The sequence below is a fragment of the Kogia breviceps genome, chromosome 4, assembly GCF_026419965.1.
Source record: "Kogia breviceps isolate mKogBre1 chromosome 4, mKogBre1 haplotype 1, whole genome shotgun sequence".
Classification (NCBI taxonomy): Eukaryota; Metazoa; Chordata; class Mammalia; order Artiodactyla; family Physeteridae; genus Kogia; species Kogia breviceps.
Window position 1 is genome coordinate 78,200,205 of NC_081313.1, and position 19,604 is coordinate 78,219,808.

The 19,604-nt window shown below is 37.0% G+C and overlaps 1 protein-coding gene across 1 annotated transcript in view; it reads left to right on the top strand.

The window, feature by feature from the left end:
* The window catches only part of LNPEP (leucyl and cystinyl aminopeptidase), a 110,180-nt gene that overhangs the window by 71,025 nt on the left and 19,551 nt on the right, over nt 1-19,604 (top strand). Inside the window, exons 7-11 of the mRNA XM_059062893.2 lie at nt 851-964; nt 2,570-2,704; nt 14,447-14,578; nt 16,789-16,949; nt 17,180-17,268. Coding sequence (XP_058918876.1) covers nt 851-964; nt 2,570-2,704; nt 14,447-14,578; nt 16,789-16,949; nt 17,180-17,268 — 631 coding nt within the window. The remainder of the gene's footprint in view (nt 1-850; nt 965-2,569; nt 2,705-14,446; nt 14,579-16,788; nt 16,950-17,179; nt 17,269-19,604) is intronic.

The following is a 19,604-nucleotide window of genomic DNA, read 5'->3' on the forward strand; positions in this document are numbered from 1 at the left end:
CACTGTTGTGGCCTCTCCCGTTGCGGAGCACAGGCTCCGGACGCGCAGGCCTAGCAGCCATGGCTCACGGGCTTAGTTGCTCCGCGGCATGTGGGATCTTCCCGGACCAGGGCACGAACCCGTGTCTCCTGCATCGGCAGGCGGATTCTCAACCACTGCGCCACCAGGGAAGCCCGAGATACAGGTTTTTTTAAGGGAGTCTCATATTGTTTTTTTCCTTCTTCTTACCACCTCATGGAAAAAGCCATTTAAAGATTTTTCTGATTTCATTTATTTGTATGCATGCCAAATTTCTTACGGAATGTTATTTGAATTCTGTTTTGAATCATGTAAATACTGCCCTCAACTTGGGTGACTGAGGAGAAACCTGCAGTCCAGACTCTCTGACTATAGGAACATCCCTCACATAGAAATTTATTTTTTAGTTGTCATGATGATTGTAAATACAATGGAAAATAATATTACTAACTTGACATTAGAAAGTAGAATTTCATTATCTAGGAAATCTTAATGAGGTGACTCGTTTTTGTTTACCTAGTATATAACGTGTGTTAAATTGATAAATATGCTAATTGTCTTTCTTGCCTGTTTCATTTAAGGTAAAATGTTAAATTTTTTATTTCACTTTTAAAGTGAATTTATACAATTTATGCAATTTTACTTTTAAAGTAAATTTATATTACAAATATAATTTATTTGCAAGTCTTTAATTTGAATATAGTTTGTTTTAACTATAATAAGTATATTTTTCAGTAATTGTAATCTGGTTATAGGTGATTAATCTGACAATTTAATTATTAGAAAATTCTTGACAGTGTGAAGTTGGTTAGTAGTTTGTTTTTTCCCACAGTGGTTTGGTAATCTGGTAACAATGCAGTGGTGGAACGATGTATGGCTAAATGAAGGTTTTGCTACTTTCATGGAGTATTTCTCTTTGGAAAAAATATTCGGAGAGCTCTCCAGTGTAAGTACACTATTTGTTAGGCCTACTATGAATGCCAGGGGGAAAAATAGCCAAATCATATTCAACATGTATTTTCCATTCATTTGGAGTAAAGAAAATGTTTCTAGAAAGATACGATGAAATTGACCCTTGTTATTGATCTCTATACCTCTTGAGATTTGACAGTGAAAATTGTGCTTTTATTTACTGATGTATTTCAGAAAGCTGAAATTTTGTGAAATTATTTTACCCTTTGTCATTAAGATGAACATTTTAAATTGCTTTGCTACATTTTATTTTAATAGATGTGGCCCTCCTGCTTGAAGGAATTTAGATAGAGTTGAAAAGCCTGTTTTTGCAAAACAAAACTTTTTATCCTATGTATAAAGAGAAAAACATTAAGACATTTTGTAGCAATGCTGTCTCTCTGTTATCACTGTGAACATTCTTACTGTGATACATAAGTTGATACAGACAAATAATGTGCTCTTTTTAGGTACAAACCATATTTTGTGCCCTTTTCAAAGACGTGGAATACCATTCTGTTACAGGGAGCATGATAATATTGTTACTATGTTCTTAGACTCCCTGGAGATATTTCTTATCATTAGAGATGTTTGGACACACTAGGTCATATATGACAGATATTGCCAAATAATTCAAGCAGTAGGTGGAAAAGTATAAAGATCCCTTTCAACTCTAAAGTTCTATGACTTTCTATTAAACTTCCTGAATATATGATCCAAGATTGCTTCACAAAAGGAATACTCTCTGTAATGGCCTATGTGGGAAAAGAATTTTTAAAAATAAAATAAAGAGTGGATATATGTGTAACTGATTCACTTTACTATACACCTGAAACTATACAGCATTGTAAATCAACTATACTCCAATAAAAATTTTTTTAAAAATGAGTACTGTTAGAGCTTTCAATTTGAAATTTCTATGTAGGGCCTGTTCAAAAATTTCAGGTAGTAAAATGAACTCATTTTAAGCTAGAATATTAATAAGCAAGGTATTCTAAATCTGTATATGCTACTTAATTAAGCAAAGAGATATACAGTTCCACCACTTGGTGGTGCCCAGAATGTTTAAAAACTTCTAATGTACATTCTAGAGGAGCTCATCTACTGAGCTTTCAGACTTCTTGCTGTTTAAGAGTTATATTTTACTTTGAATGAACCTTAGTTAAGGGAAATGTATATTACCTTAACAGAAAAACTGGATTATGTATGAGAAGTCAGCTTAAGGAACAGTTCCTATTTTTTTTTATTGCAGATTTTATTTTACAACTATACACAAGCCATTTTAAAATATTCATTTTGAATATCTGGATTTAGCATTTGGTTGCTTTAGTAATAAATTCTCAGCTTATACTGTTGTTTAGGAAACAATGTTTTTCATGGGACCAGGAGGTTATAATTCTACTTTCAAATTTAAGGAATACACATAAATGTCACATTCTTCCTACATTTTCGAAAGCTTATTTCTGAAGTTTAGTGAAGCTAGTTAATTTTTTATAATGACCTTAAACAGTAATTAGTCTAATTCATATAAATAATTACTATACTTGCCTCTGTCTTTAATACTGTTCATGGTTTCTTAATCTGTTTCATTTTTTGCTAGTATGAAGATTTCTTAGATGCTCGATTTAAAACCCTGAAGAAAGATTCCTTGAATTCATCTCATCCAATATCATCATTATCTGTTCAGTCTTCAGAACAGATTGAAGAAATGTTTGATTCTCTTTCCTATTTTAAGGTATTGCTATGCACAAAAAGTACCTGGAGTAGGTTACAAATTAATTTCATATGTGAGCAAGCTGCTTGATTTAGATTATTTTAAAGGTTAAATAGGTGTTATTTTCAGGTATCCTGTTAAACTTTAAGATGTTTGCTTCTATTTAAATCTTGGTCTTAACTTTATATGGGTTTTTCTTTCTTTCTCTGTCTCTTGTTTTAAGTTCTCTAACTAGTATTCTGGGTAGTTAACCAGATCTTATAGTAATGTATTTTTTAAAGTTGGATCACTGTCCAGATTTGCAGGTAGAATATATCCAGGGAAGGTTCTAAGCCCTTGGCTGTGTTATTCAGGATTGAGGTGTGTTCCAAAGTCAGAATTGCCAAAACAAGTAAGCAAAAGGAGATTTTTAAGAATTGAAGATTTTGTTGTAGAATTAGAAACAAAGACTCCAGGTTTGGGGGTGAAGCAAAAACAGAAACATGGAAACCTGATTAGGATCATCGTAAGAGAACAGGATAGGGATATCAGTGCCACTCATATTTGTGTAGGGAGGGAGGGCTGAATGTTACAGCTTGTTGACCTCCTTAGTCTGGCTATCAGATCAAGATCAATAAATTGAATTCTTGTCCTGGACAGAGAGGAAGATATACAGAACATATGAGTTCGTGTCATCAAGAAACTCAAAGTTTAGGTGATAAGTACTTGTGAAGCAGTAAGAGATAGTATGTGCTAATTGAATGGTACAAAGTATTTTTGCCTGGGATTATGGAGAGAAATTTTTTGGAGGAAAATGGAAATTGAGATGAATTAAATAATAGGAAGAATATAGGTAAAGAGGAATGGGAACAATAGAATAGGGCAAGAGTGGGATGATGAGGTCTGCAAAGAAAAAGTCAGGAATACTAATGGGCAGGGACATTTTGTTTAGGTAGCAAATGTTTGCAGTGGAAGCCACATGTAGAGTAGGGGAAAGATGAGGAAGGTAGGTTGGGGCTCAGTTGTAGAAGGTCCTAAATGCCATCAGGAATCTGGACTTTTTCTTTAATCAGTGGGAAGCTTTAAAAGATTCTTCATTAGAGGAATGGCTTGATCAAGTGACTATTTAGGAAAATTAATTTGTTTCAGTTTATAAAGTAGATTTAAGTGGAGAGAGGCCTCAAATCAGGAAATTGCTGCTGAAGTACAAGCATGAAATGGTAGAAGTTTAAAATTAGGAGTGGTAGTGAGAGTAGAAGTGAAATGATGGGTGTGAAAAAACCCTGAGTGTAGGGAAGTACTTAAAGGATTTAGCGACGGGGTAAAGCGGGTAAAGAAGGAGGCAGAAATGTGTTCCAGGTTCAAGCCTGACTGGCAGGGAGAATGGTAGTACTGTTAATAAATGAGGAAATCAAGAGTTCAATTAGCTATATTAAATGTATTCCAATTAGAGCTGCTGCTATGTGTTGTGATTTTTAAAGCCCATACTGGACCTGCCAATAAAGAAAATTTTATAACTTGCAATTCTTTTCTTATACAGAACAGTTATTTCAGGATCTCTTGCTACAGACCTCTTTCTTCCTCTGACCCCCACCTTCCGAACCCAGAATTCAGTGTCTTCTGAGCATGTTGTCTCCACAGCATACCTTATCCCTGTGAGCATGGGAACTACTTATTTCAGAATTGGGAATCTGGCAAATATCCCATATAACAGAGAAAAATAGGACACTGGATAATTTATCATTATTGTGTGCAAGAAGTAGTAAGTGTCACTAGGGAAATGTGTTTGACAGACATGTTCTATTTGATCTTCATGATCTGCAAGCCTAATTCTGATGCGGGTTTCCTTGTGAGAATTCAGTCATTTAGCAAAAATCGTACAAGTACCAACCATGTACGTAACATTGTCCTAGGTGCTGGGGATACATCAGGAAGTAAGGTGGCCTATGTCGCTTGTACCATGGAGCTTCTATTTAGGGGTCAGAGATAGGCACAGACACAACACAAATGAATAAATAAATAGATATTTTGTTTGGTGATCAGTACTAACATGAAAATAAAGCATGGTAAGGGAAATGAGAATGACAAAGGAAATGCTGTTTTATATAAGATGGTTGGGGAAGACCACTGATAAGGGGATATTTGAATACCATCTGGAGGATGTGAGGGAACAAGGTATGTGGACCTCTGGGGGAAAAATGTTCCAGGCAGAGAAAATAACCAGTGCATAGGGCTTGTGTGCAGAAACGAGTTAACGTAGGAGGCCTGAGACTGCTATTCTTAGAAAGGCATAATTGTAAGGCTGGCTCTTGGCTGGTATCTGGCAACTTGGATTTGGGGAGAGTTTCCACCATTCCCTGATAAGAATGACTCACTGTGCCCACACTGTTTGTACAATGTGGTTTATGCTAAACATCTGTTTTCCTTCTGGGAGTCTGGAGTTTTGGTACTTGCTAGGCAGAGGACACTTCCATGACTAGCCCCCAATAAAAATCCCGGGTACTGAGTCTCTGATGAACTTCCCTGATAGAAAATATTTCATACGTGTTGTCACAACTTGTTCCTGCGAGAATTAAGTGCATCCTGTCTGACTCCACTGCAGAGGACTCCTGGAAGCTTGTACTTGTTCACCCCATGAACTTTTTCCCTTAGCTGATTTAGTTTCATGTCCTTTCACAGTGATAAATCATAGTGGTGAATATGACTACTGAGTCCTGTGAGTCCTTCTAACAAGTCATCATACCTGGGACTTGTCTTGGGGACCCACACAGCTTGAGATGAAGATTGGTTGGCAGGTTCAAGCACCAGCAAGGAGCCAATGTGTCTGGAGTGGAATAAACACAGGGGAAAGTAGTAGATGAAGTGAGAAGGATTATTAGGGGCCACATCATTGTAGATCATCTTATTAGACGTAGTAAGGACCTTGATTTTTTGCAAAGTGTAATGAAAAGCCATTTGATGAGGGAAGTACCATAGTATGATTTTTTTTTAATCAGTCTTCAACATCATATGGAATCAAGATGACTAGTTAGGAGGCTGTTGTAATAGACCAGTGGCAAGATACTGGTGGCACAGACAAGGGTGATAGTACTGAAAGTGATGAGCAATGGTTGGTTTTGGAATATATGGTAAACATTAATTCAGCAGAATTTGCTAATGGATTAGATGTGGAATTAAGAGAGGAGTCAAGGACGACTTTAAGATTTTTGCCTGAACAGTTGGAAAAATGGAGTTGTTATTTGCTGAAATGAGAAGATTATTGGAAGAGTAGATTTGGGGCAAGAAGAAAAAAAAGTTCAATTTTTGAGTAATTTTGAGGTGCATAAGTGGAGATAATAGGCGTGTAGTTGGATACGAGTCTGGAATTTAGGGGAAGTCTGGTTAGATATATAAATTTGTAGGTCATTTAAAACCCCTGGCATTGAGAAGATCATCTAGGAAGTAAATTTAGAGAGGAAAAGAAATCTGAAGATTAAATGCCAGGGGCACCAAAATTTAGTCCTTGAGAAAATAAGAAGGATCCTACAAGAGACAGAAAGGGATGGCTAGTGAATAGGGGAGGAATCAATAGTGATGTGCCAAGCCCAAGTGCAGAAAGAATTTCAAGGAGGAGTGGATGATCAGTCATATCAAATGCTACTAGTAGGTTGATAAAGGTGAGCCTGAGAATTGACATTGGTTTGACACCATGAGATTCACCAGTGACTTTGATAAAACCACTTTCAGTGGAGTGATGGTTAGAAGATGGCTAAAGAGAAAAATGGAAACAGAGCAAATGGAGGTGGCAAATGCAGACAACTCTTTTAAGGAGTTTACTTCAAAGGAGGAACAAGAAGTAGGGTGATAATTGGAGGAGGCACAGGGTTAAGGAAAGGAAGGGCATCTTATTTGTTTAAAATGAGGACTGATACATAGTTTTTGTTAATGGAATGTTACAGTAGAGAGGGAAAGTTAATGAGGCAGGAGAGAATGGGATCTATTGGGAACAAGAATGAGCATTTAGAGGACATGCCCAGAAAGGGAGAAACAGCACATCCAGAGGAGGGCCTCTGGAGTGTGGAGTTCCAGTGTTTGGAGTTCTGGAGGCTGAAAGTCCAAAATCAAGGTGCTGGCCAATTTGGTTCTTAGTGAGAGCTCTCTTCCTGGATTGTAGACAGCTGCCTTCTTGCTGTGTCCTCACATGCCATGTGGCTGACAGGGTCTTGGTGCTCTGGTGTGGTGTCAGGCCTGAGCCTCTGAGGTGGGAGAAGGGAGTTCAGGACATTGGACCACCAGAGACCTCCCAGCCCCATGTAATATCAATAGGCGAGAGTTCTTCCAGAGATCTCTGTCTCAACACTAAGACCCAGCTCTACCCAACTGTCAGCAGACTCCATTGCTGGACACCACATGCCAAACAACTATCAAGACAGGAACACAACCCCACCCATTAGCAGAAAGGCTGCCTAACATCATACTAAGTCCACAACACCCCAAAACACACCACTGGACACAGCCCTGCCCACCAGAAAGTCAAGATGCAGCTCCACCCACCAGAACACAGGCACCAGTCCCCACCACCTGGAAGCTTACACAAGCCACTGAACCAACCTCACCCACTGGGGGCAGACACTAAAAACAACAGGAACTACAAACCTGCAGCCTGCAAAAAGGAGACCCCAAACACAGTGGGTTAAACAAAATGAGAAGACAGAGAAATATGCAGCAGATGAAGGAGCAAGGTAAAAACCCACCAGACCAAACAAATGAAGAGGAAATAGGCAGTCTACCTGAAAAAGAATTCAGAATACTGATAGTTAAATATGAGCCAAAATCTTGGAAATAGAATGGAGACAATACAAGAAATGTTTAACAAGGACCTAGAAGAACGAAAGAGAAAACAAACGATGATGGACAACACAATAAATGAAATTTAAAATTCTCTAGAAGGAATCAAGAGCAGAATAATTGAGGCAGAATACCAGATAAGTGACCTGGAAGACAAAATAGGGGAAATAACTACCACAGAGCAGAATAAAGAAAAAATAATGAAAATAATTGAGGACAGTCTCAGAGACCTCTAGGTCAACATTAAATGCACTAACATTTGACTTACAGGGGTCCTGGAAGAAGAACAGAAAAAGAAAGAGTCTGAGAAAATATTTGAAGAGATTCTAGTTGAAAACTTCCCTAACATGAGAAAGGAAATACTCAATCAAGTCCAGGAAGGGCAGAGTCCCATACAGAATAAATCCAAGGAGAAACACACCAAGAAACATATTACTCAATCTATCAAAAACTAAATACAAAGGAAAACTATTAAAACCAGCAAGGGAAAAGCAATTACATTACATACAAGGGAGTGCCCATAAGGTTAACAGGTGACCTTTTAGCAGAAACTCTGCAAGCCAGAAGGGAGTGGCAGGACATATTTAAAGTGATGAAAGGGAGAAACCTACAACCAAGATTACCCAGCAAGGATCTCATTCAGATTCAATGGATAAATTAAAACATTTACAGACAAGCAAAAGTTAAGAGAATTCAGGACCACCAAACCAGCTTTACAACAAATGCTAAAGGAACTTCTCTAGGTAGGAAACACAAAAGAAGGAAAAGACCTACAATAACAAACCCAAAACAATTTAAAAAATGGTAAAAGGAACATATGTATCGATAATTACCTTAAATGTAAATGGATTAAATGCTCCAACCAAAAGACACAGACTAGCTGAATGGATACAAAGACAAGACCCGTATATATGCTGTCTACAAGGGACCCACTTCAGACCTAGAGACACATACAGACTGAAAGTGAGGAGATGGAAAAAGATATTGCATGCAAATGGAAATCAAAAGAAAGCTGGAGGAGCAATTCTCATATCAGACAAAACAGACTTAAAAATAAAGACTATTACAAGAGACAAAGAAGGACACTACATAGTGATCAAGGTATCAATCCAAGAAGAAGATATAGCAATTGTAAATATTTATGCACCCAACATAGGAGCACCTCAATACATAAGGCAAATGCTAACAGCCATAAAAGGGGAAATCAACAGGAACACAGTCATAGTAGGGGACTTTAACACCCTGCTTGCACCAATGGACAGATCACCCAAAATGAAAATAAATAAGGAAACAAGCTGTAAATGACACATTAAACAAGATGGACTTAATTGATATTTATAGGACATTCCATCCCAAAACAACAGAATACACTTTCTTCTCAAGTGCTCATGGAACATTCTCCAGGATCATATTTTGGGTCACAAATCAAGCCTTGGTAAATTTAAGAAAATTGAAATTGTATCAACTATCTTTTCTGACCACAACACTATGAGACTAGATATCTATTACAGGAGAAAAGCTGTAAAAAAACAAACACATGGAGGCTAAGCAATACATTACTAAATAACCAAGAGATCACTGATGAAATCAAAGAGGAAATAAAAAAATACCTAGAAAAAATGACAATGAAAACACGACAACCCAAAACCTGTGGGATGCAGCACAAGCAGTTCTAAGGGAAGTTTATAGCAATACAGTCTTACCTCAAGAAACAAGAAAAATCTCAAATAAACAACCTAACCTTACACCTAAAGCAATTAGAGAAAGAAGAACAAAGAAAACCCAAAGTTAGCAGAAGGAAAGAAATCATAAAGATCAGATCAGAAATACATGAAAAAGAAATGAAGGAAACAGTTGCAAAGATCAATAAAACTAAAAGCTGGTTCTCTGAGAAGATAAACAAAATTGATAAACCATTAGCCAGACTCATCAAGAAAAAAAGAGAGAAGACTGAAATCAACAGAATTAGAAATGGAAAAGGAGAAGTAACAGCTGACACTGCAGAAATACAAAGGATCATGAGAGTTTACTACAGGCAACTCTATCGCAATAAAATGGACAACCTGAAAGAAATGGAAAAATCCTTAGAAAAGCACAACCTTCCGAGACTGAACCAGAAAGAAATAGAAAATATAAACAGACCAATCACAAGCACTGAAATTGAAACTGTGGTTAAAAATCTTCCAACAAACGAAAGGCCAGGACCAGATGGCTTCACAGGTGAATTCTATCAAACATTTAGAGAAGAGCTAACTCCCATCCTTCTCAAACTCTTCCAAAATATAGCAGAGGGAGGAACACTCCCAACCTCATTCTACAAGGCCACCATCACCCTGATACCAAAACCAGACAAAAATGTCACAAAGAAAGAAAACTACAGGCCAATATCACTGACGAACATAGATGCAAAAATCCTCAACAAAATACTAGCAAACAGAATCCAACAGCACATTAAAAGAATCATACACCATGATCAGGTGGGGTTTATCCCAGGAATGCAAGGATTCTTCAGTATCTGCAAATCAATCAATGTGATAAACCATATTAACAAACTGAAGGAGAAACATTATGATCATCTCAATAGATGCAGGAAAAGCTTTTGACCATATTCAACACACATTTATGATAAAAACCCTCTAGAAGTAGGCATAGAGGGAACTTACTGCAACATAATAAAGGCCATATATGACAGACCCACAGCCAACATTGTTCTCAGTGGTGAAAAACTGAAACCATTTCCACTAAGATCAGGAACAAGACAAGGTTGCCCACTTTCTCCACTATTATTCAACATAGTTTTGCAAGTTTTAGCCACAGCAATCAGAGAAGAAAAAGAAATAAAAGGAATCCACATCACAATAGAAGAAGTAAAACTGTCACTGTTTGCAGATGACATGATACTATACACAGAGAATCCTAAAGATGTTATCAGAAAACTGCTAGAGCTAATCAATGAATTTGGTAAAGTTGCAGGATACAAAATTAATGCACAGAAATCTCTTGCATTCCTATACACTAATGATGAAGTATCTGAAAGAGAAATAAGGAAACACTCCCATTTACCATTTCAACCAAAAAATAAAATACCTAGGAATAAACCTACCTAAGGAAACAAAAGACCTGAATGCAGAAAACTGTAAGACACTGATGAAAGAAATTAAAGTTGATACAAACAGGTGGAGAGATATACCATGTTCTTGGATTGGAAGAATCAACATTGTGAAAATGACTGTACTACCCAAAGCAATCTACAGATTCAGTGCAATCCCTATCAAACTACCAATGGCATTTTTCAAAGAACTAGAGCAAACAGTTTCACAATTTGTATGGAAATACAGAAGACCCCAAATAGCCCAAGCAATCTTGAGAAAGAACAGAGCTGGAGGAATCAGGCTCTCTGACTTCAGACTATACTACAAAGCTACAGTAATCAAGACAGTATGCTACTGGCACAAAAATAAAAATATAGATCAATGGAACAGTATAAAGAGCCCAGAGTTAAACACACGCACATATGGTCACCTTATCTTTGATAAAGGAGTCAAGAATATACAATGGAGAAAAGACAGCCTCTTCAATAAGTGGTGCTGGGAAAACTAGACAGCTACATGTAAAAGAATGAACTTATAACACTCCCCAACACCTATAAAAAATAAACTCAAACTGGATTAAAGACCTAAATGTAAGGCCAGACACTATCAAACTCTTAGAGGAAAACATAGGCAGAACACTCTATGATATAAATCACTTCAAGATCCTTTTTGACCCACCTAGAGAAATGGAAATAAAAGTAAACAAATGGGACCTAATGCAACTTAAAAGCTTTTGCACAGCAAAGGAAACCATAAACAAGATGAAAAGACAACCCTCAGAATGGGAGAAAATATTTGCAAATGAAGCAACTGACAAAGGATTAATCTCCAAAATATACAAGCAGCTCATGCAGCTCAATATCAAAAAAAACCAAACAACCCAATACAAAAATGGGCAGAAGACCTAAACAGACATTTCTCTAAAGAAGATACACAGATTGCCAACAAACACATGAAAGGATGCTCAACATCACTAATCATTAGAGAAATGCAACTCAAAACTACAATGAGGTATCACCTCACACCAGTCAGAATGGCCATCATCCAAAAATCTACAAACAGTATATGCTGGAGAGGGTGTGGAGAAAAGGGAACCCTCTTGCACTGTTGGTGGGAATGTAAATTGATACAGCCACTATGGAGAACAGTATGGAGGTTCCTTAAAAAAATAAAAATAGAACTACCATATGACCCAGCAATCCCACTACTGGGCATATACCCTGAGAAAACCATAATTCAAAGAGAGTCATGTACCACAATGTTCATTGCAGTGCTATTTACAGTAGCCAGGATATGGAAGCAACCTAAGTGTCCATAGACAGATGAATGGATAAAGAAGATGTGGCACCTATATACAATGGAATATTACTCGGCCATAAAAAGAAACGAAATTGAGTTATTTGTAGTGAGGTGGATGGACTTAGAGTCTGTCATACAGAGTGAAGTAAGTCATAAAGAGAAAAACAAATGCCATATGCTAACACATATATATATGGAATCTTAGAGAGAAAAAATGGTTCTGAGGAAGCTGGGGCAGGACAGGAATAAAGACGCAGACATAGAGAATGGACTTGAGGACACGCAGAGCAGGAGGGGTAAGCTGGGATAAAGTGAGAGAGTAGCATTGACATATATACACTACCAAATGTAAAATAGATAGCTAGTGGGAAGCAGCTGCTTAGCACAGGGAGATCAACTTGGTGCCTGTGACCACCTAGAGGGGTGGGATAGGGAGAGTGGGAGGGAGACACAAGAGGGAGGGGATATGGGGATATATGTATACGTATAGCTGATTCACTTTGTTATACAGCAGAAACTAACACAACACTGTAAAGCAATTATACTCCAATAAAGATTTTTTTTAAAAAAACAAAAAAAAAAGAATGAGCATTTAAATTTATAGTAGCACTGAAGTGTGATACAGAAATAAGAGAGTAATAGGTATTAAGTAGTAGGTATTAAGTTCAGTTATGTGTATCCGATAATCTTGATGACTTAACATTGCTACATTGTTTTCAGAAATGAAATTCATTCAAAAAACATTTGAGTTCCTCCTCTGTACCAGGCATTATTTTAGTCATAGGAATTGAGCTTTTCAGTTTTTCCCTAAATTAACTTACAGTCTAGAAGAGGAAATAAAAATATATCTATAGCAAATGCAGGAAGTGTGGTATAAATTGCTTTTGAATATGGAGAAATACGTTTTGTGTCTCAAATTGAGGAAGGCTTCACAGAGGAAATGGTAATTTTAAGACTGGAGAAGATGTCATGCATCAGTGAGTATAGTGTGGCCTTAACAGTTCCATGTCTGACTCTGAATTTTTGGTGTATGCTTACTACCCTATACGTACATTCATATATTCCAAACATATTTGAAGTGAGTCTGCAGGAAGAAGAGAGATCTTGAAAACAACTTCAGCAGCATGACATACTAAAATTTGAAATTAATGTACTCCCTAGCAAAGAGACCTTTGAGAGTTCAGCTACTTTATTGTCTCCAGCAGTGTGCTTTAAGCATTGGAGATAGGGGTGGGGAATGCCACAGAAAATTTGGCATTTTTTAAATTAAAAATATATTTATACTTGTCCTACAGTTAGGTTCATCTGTACCATTTTTCCAGACTCCACATATATGTGTTAATGTACAATATTTGTTTTTCTCTTTCTGACTTACTTCACTGTATGGCAGACTCTACATCCATTCATGTCTCTACAAATGACCCAATTTCGTTCCTTTTTAAGGCTGAGTAATATTCCTTTTTTTTTTTTTTTTTTTTTTTTTTTTTTGCGGTACGTGGGCCTCTCACTGTTGTGGCCTCTCCCGTTGTGGAGCACAGGCTCCGGACACGCAGGCTCAGCGGCCACGGCTCACGGGCCCAGCCGCTCCGCGGCATGTGGGATCTTCCCGGACCGGGGCACGAACCCGCGTCCCCTGCATTGGCAGGCGGACTCCCAACCACTGCACCACCAGGGAAGCCCTATTCCATTTTATATATGTACCACATCTTCTTTATCCATTCATCTCGGTGCTCTGTGGAGACCTAGATGGGTGGGATGGGGGGGTGGGAGGGAGGTCCAAGAGGGAGGGGATATGTGTATACATACAGCTGATTCACTTCATTATACAGCAGAAACTAACACAACATTGTAACGCAACTATACCCCAATTTTAAAACATATATGTATATAAAAACACTTTTTTAAAAAATTTATTTATTTATTTATTTATTTCATCTTTGGCTTTGTTGGGTCTTCATTGCTGTGCACGGGCTTTCTGTAGTTGTGGTGAGCAGGGGCTACTCTTCATTTCAGTGCGTGGGCTTCTCATTGTGGTGGCTTCTCATTGTGGAGCACAGGCTCTAGGAACACAGACTTCGGTAGGTGTGCCACTCAGGCTCAGTAGTTGTGGCTCACAGGCTCTAGAGCTCAGGCTCAGTAGTTGTGGCACACAGGCTTAGTTGTTCTGTGGCATGTGGGATCTTCCCGGACCAGGGCTCGAACCTGTGTCCCCTGCATTGGCAGGTGGGTTCTTAACCACTGTGCCACCAGGGAAGCCCAAAACACTTAACTTTTAACACTAACACTGAAACAGTGAGTAACTGAGAGACCGCACAAAATGGCTCATAGAAGAATAAGTGCAAATAGGAATTTACTCCATTAATTATTTTTCAAACCTCTTAAAATAATTTTTAAGACAGTTTCAACATAGTACACAACTGGTTATATGGGACTAAATAACAGTGTATTATCACTGGGTTATGAAAGTATTTGCTTGCAGTGATTGTATTTTGAATCTTAGATTCTTACCTCTATAAACCTATTGTATTCTATTATTTTCTTCCCTTTTTTGCTTTTTTTTGAATAGGGAGCTTCTCTGTTGTTGATGCTGAAAACTTACCTTAGTGAAGATGTATTTCAACATGCTATTGTTCTTTACCTGCATAATCATAGCTATGCATCCATTCACAGTGATGATCTGTGGGATAGTTTTAATGAGGTAAGTGATCTGGATATTTTATTTAGCTCTTAAACTAAGAAGAGAGGAGTTCTACGATTTATGTTTTTATCAAGTATGTAAATAAGCTATGGTACCAAGGATAGTTATTTAAGAGAGAGGGGAATGGAGCTTAGTATATAAATATTTTTGAATAAGAGCACAGAATTAAAAGTCATGAAATGGAAGTCCTGGTCTTAATTGTTGAAAAAATTGCATGAGGCCTTGTGTAAGCATCTTTAGTCTATATCTTAATCTCCATTCCTACTTTGTAAGAAAGTTCTCTTTTCTGAATTAGTGTATATTACTATATTTTCATTATTTGATTTTTTTTTCAAAAATCTCTTTTCCTTTCCTTATGTTTTTGCAGTCTTTCTACCTTACATTCATGATTTTTTGCTCTATACTCTGCCCTATGAATCCTCCTATATTTTGTGGCCATGTTCCTCTAAATTAGATGATGTATCACAGTCTGGCTGCTATGGCTCCATACTGCCCTTGGATCATTTTGCTGCTTGGATTTTGTTGTGCCTAGAATTCTAACAAGCAATGTAATCAGTTACAAGTTATGCTTCATAACAGTGTGTGAACCCAGCCTGCATCGTGCACATATGCTGATGGCATAGCCCTTATAAGCATTTGAATTTGTTACCCTGATCTAGATCAATGGTTTTTAATGTTTTGGAAGATCACAGACATATTTGAAAATTTGATGAAAGTTCTGGACATATTCCCCCCAAAACCCACAGATATGCAAAATATCACACACAGATTCAAAGTTTTACAGATCCTGGGTTAAGAACCCCTGCTCTGGATCTTTTCCATGTGCTCTCTCTGCTGCCTTGCCTTATCTGAAATTTGGTATCTTCTAATTGTTAACCCTTTTCCCAGAAGATATATCTTCCCTACTCTCTGAGTTCTTTTTGAGAAGGATCAGTCCTTATTATCTAAGAGTTGCTTCTAAATCATTGTTTTTCCTCTTATCAGGTAGTAGCATTTCAAATGAAAGCCACATTATTTATTTTATACTCATTGTATTATCTCCTGACATTTAGAATATATTTCTGCCTTCCTCACTGACTTCAACTTTTGCATCACAGTGTTTTCCTATCCAGACCTAGCCCCTTAACATTATCCTCAGGTTTTTCAGCATCCACATCAAATTATGCACTGGACTCTTCATTTCAGTTCTGTTTCAGAGACCCAGAAGTGCCTTGCTTTGTGGCAAGCTTGTTTTCTCCCCAACCTGGTGTCCAGAAATAAATAGGTCAGAGCCATGAGAAACATAAGGTTAATATCACAAAGCATTTGGGAAGATTTTCTCCATCCTTTTCGGCTTTAAATAAATAGGCGTATGTCGACTGAGGTGTAAGGCCTGCCTTGGTGTGATATTACAAAACATTTTAAGTACTTGATGATTTGAGTTGCTTGCAAATCCATAGGTAATCTAGAAAAATAACTTGAATCGCAAATTTAGCTCACCTGCTTCAAAGAGATAGTTCAAAAATGTCTTCTTAATCATTGATACCAGATGTCTTAGGGACAGTGAGCTTTAGAGGGTCTGTGAACCTCTACACTGAATTCTAGATTTTGTAGATAAATTCATGTATTTTATAGGAAAAAGGGGTATGTGACCATGAAAAACCTTCACTGCTGTTCTCTAGAGAGACCTAAAGTCCAGGCAGCCGAGCTGTTTGTATTTCACTCCTCTGCTGCCGCTGCTCCGGCTCCCAGGCACTCTCACACGATGAGTTCTTTAAAAGATGAACTTTAACATTTGTGAAAGCAGAGGGTCTGGGGAATACAGAGAAATCTGGACCTAGCTGATTCACAGGAGTGAGTAGCAGTGCTTCTGATTCTAGACTGCATATCATTATCCATACCTTCTAAATGTTAGCATTATGACCTGAAGGAGTGCTTATATCTTCTCAGGGATTTTAATGAACACTCAGTTGTTTGATAGCATATGTGCTGCTTTTTCAACGTAGTTCCTCTCTCACTCTCTTTAGTTACCAGTTAGCTGTATTCTAGGTTACTTTCCTTTTAGCACTTGCTCAATTACCTAGAGTAAAAATGTAAATTCAACTCAGCATTTGTGCTTCTTTTTAATATTACCATTAAATGTAGTCTCCATAGAATGTGGTAGAGAAAGAGGGAAAGGTACTATAAAATTTTCAGACTGTTTAAGCAAAAATAATTTATTTTTTTAATAGGTCTCAAACAAAAAACTAGATGTAAGGAAAATGATGAAAACCTGGACCCTGCAGAAAGGATTTCCTTTAGTGACTGTTCAAAGAAAAGGAAAGGAACTTCTGGTGCAACAAGAAAGATTTTCTTTAAATATGAAGCCTGAAACTCAGCCTTCAGATGCAAGGTGAGTGCCCTCTCTCTCTCCCCGCTATGTCTTTTGCACCTTCAGGTTAAAGTATTTTTAAATGTTTTGTAACCGTAAGTTCTTAAGAAACCTAACAAGATTATCCCTTTCTGGGAATAGCTTGAAAAATATCACCTTCCTGCCAAAAAAAAAAAAACACCCAACAAATTATGTGTAATTGACTGAAATATCGGAAAGAGTGCTAATCTTCCAGTATTTTCTTTTTACAGCTCTCTGTGGCATATTCCACTATCCTATGTCACTGATGAAGGAAATTATTCAAAGTATCGATCAGTATCATTGCTGGACAAGAAATCAGGTTTGGCTATATTTAACACTTTTCTGAAATGAAATTAGAAACAGCATATTTTCTAAAAATCTGACCAAGCAGCAGAAAGGAGATTACACTTTCCAATGTACACAGTTCTCTGAGCTGGTTCTATGAGACACCTATACAAAATGTGACTAAGGTGAGATTGATTCTATGTATCATGCATAAAACTGGTCTTTCTTAGTCATGTGAAATAAGGTATAAAAAATTGCACTGAATATGCTAGCAGTTGTGGTAGAAAATAGCGAATGCTGTGTTTTTGTATCCTAGATAAATATTTTGTTAGAAGTAGTGGATCAGTTTCTTAAAGTATACTCAGCTGTCTACTCTCTAGGGGTGGGCTGAGGCAACTGCATTTTAATAAGCACCCTAGATGATTCTTATGCATGACAAAGGTTGATTCATGAGACAGATTTGTAGTAAATAATTATTATAAGATGTCCTGTAGACATAGTATACATTTTTTGATAATGAGAAAATAGGGCAAGAAATTATGATTGTGGGGGGATAATAAAATGCAAAGATTGTATATGCTGACCCACAAGGAGTCTATAAAAAGAAATTGAAATGTAGTTTCTAACCATCTGTTAAATACCACTGAATGCTAAACCACGTATCCTCTTAATTTACATCCTGAAAACATGAGGCTCTTGGGTTCTCCAGGAACCACTAGTGATACTTTAGATTTATGGAAAGGGAACATTTCTTGTTTGAATTTGGATCTGTTGTTCAATCCTATATCTTTGAGAGGGGAGTGTAGCTTAGTAACAGTCTGACTTTGGAGCCACATTGCCTGGTTCAGTCATATGATTTTAGGTGAGTTATGTGACCTCTCTGAGCCTCTTTCCCTAAGCTATAGAATGGAGACAGTAATTATACTTGCATTATAGTGTTATGTGAGGATTAATTGAGCTCATAGAATAATGCCTGGCACATATTATGTGGTATATAAGTGTTAGTTATCATTATTAATGTTACTATTGAAAAAAATAATTTTTAAGCATAACATATCTACATTACATAAAATCCAGAAGATGGAGAACAAATCTTATTACCCTATTGTAACTATTCTCATGATTATTTCTTTCTAGTCATTTTTTTAAAAATATTTTTTTACTTGGTTGATATTGTGCACATGAATTTTATATCTTACCTTTTTTTTAACTTAATGTATGCACTAATTGACTTAATCTTTCTTACTATTGGACACTTGATTTACCATTTGTATCTATAAAAAAATGCCTCAATAAAATTTGAGTTCTTAAATGCTTTCTCATTATATGCACTATTTCATAGGAATGCATCTCAAAAATGAAGACTGCATTTATTACCTTTTGTGGTTTAATACATATTTCCAAGTTGTCCTTCTGTTGTGTGGTAACAACTTATAAGGCCAGTTGAAATATATGAGCATATCAGTTGCATTTCAGTCTAACTGGAGTGTTACAACAACAATTTCATTATTTAAAACACTAAGTACAGTTGATGATGTCATCATATCTTTGATTAATACAGCATAGCTGGAGGTACAAGGAAGTGCTGCCTTCTTGATAAAAACAAAACTTCATACTTTAAGTGGGCCCTGGAAGGATAGTCTCTGACCTAAGAGAGAACAAATAATCCCATCTCCTTATTTCTTTTATTTTATTTTATTTTTATACAGCAGGTTCTTATTAGTTATCTATTTTATACTTATTAGTATATATCTGTCAATCCCAATCTCCCAATTCATCCCATCACCCCACTACCCCCGTGGCTTTCCCCACTTCATATCCATACATTTGTTCTCTGCATCTGTGTCTCTGTTTCTGCCCTGCAGACCAGTTCATCTGCACTGTTTTTCTAGGTTCCACATATATGCATTAATATACGATATTTGTTTTTCTCTTTCTGACTTACTTCACTCTGTATAACAGTCTCTAGGTCCATCCCTGTCTCTACAAATGACCCAGTTTCGTTCCTTTTTATGGCTGAGTAATACTCCATTGTGTGTGTATATATATATGCCATATCTTCTTTATCCATTCATCTGTCTATGGACACTTAGGTTGCTTCCATGTCCTGCCTATTGTAAGTAGAGCTACAGTGAACATTGTGGTACATGACTCTTTTTGAATTATAGTTTTCTCAGGGTATATGCCCAGTAGTGGGATTGCTGGGTCATATGGTAGTTCTATTTTTATTTTTTTAAGGAACCTCCATACTGTTCTCCATAGTGGTTGTATCAATTTACATTCCCACCAACAGTGCAAGAGGGTTCCCTTTTCTCCACACCGTCTCCAGCATTTGTTGTTTGTAGATTTTCTGATGATGCCCATTCTAAC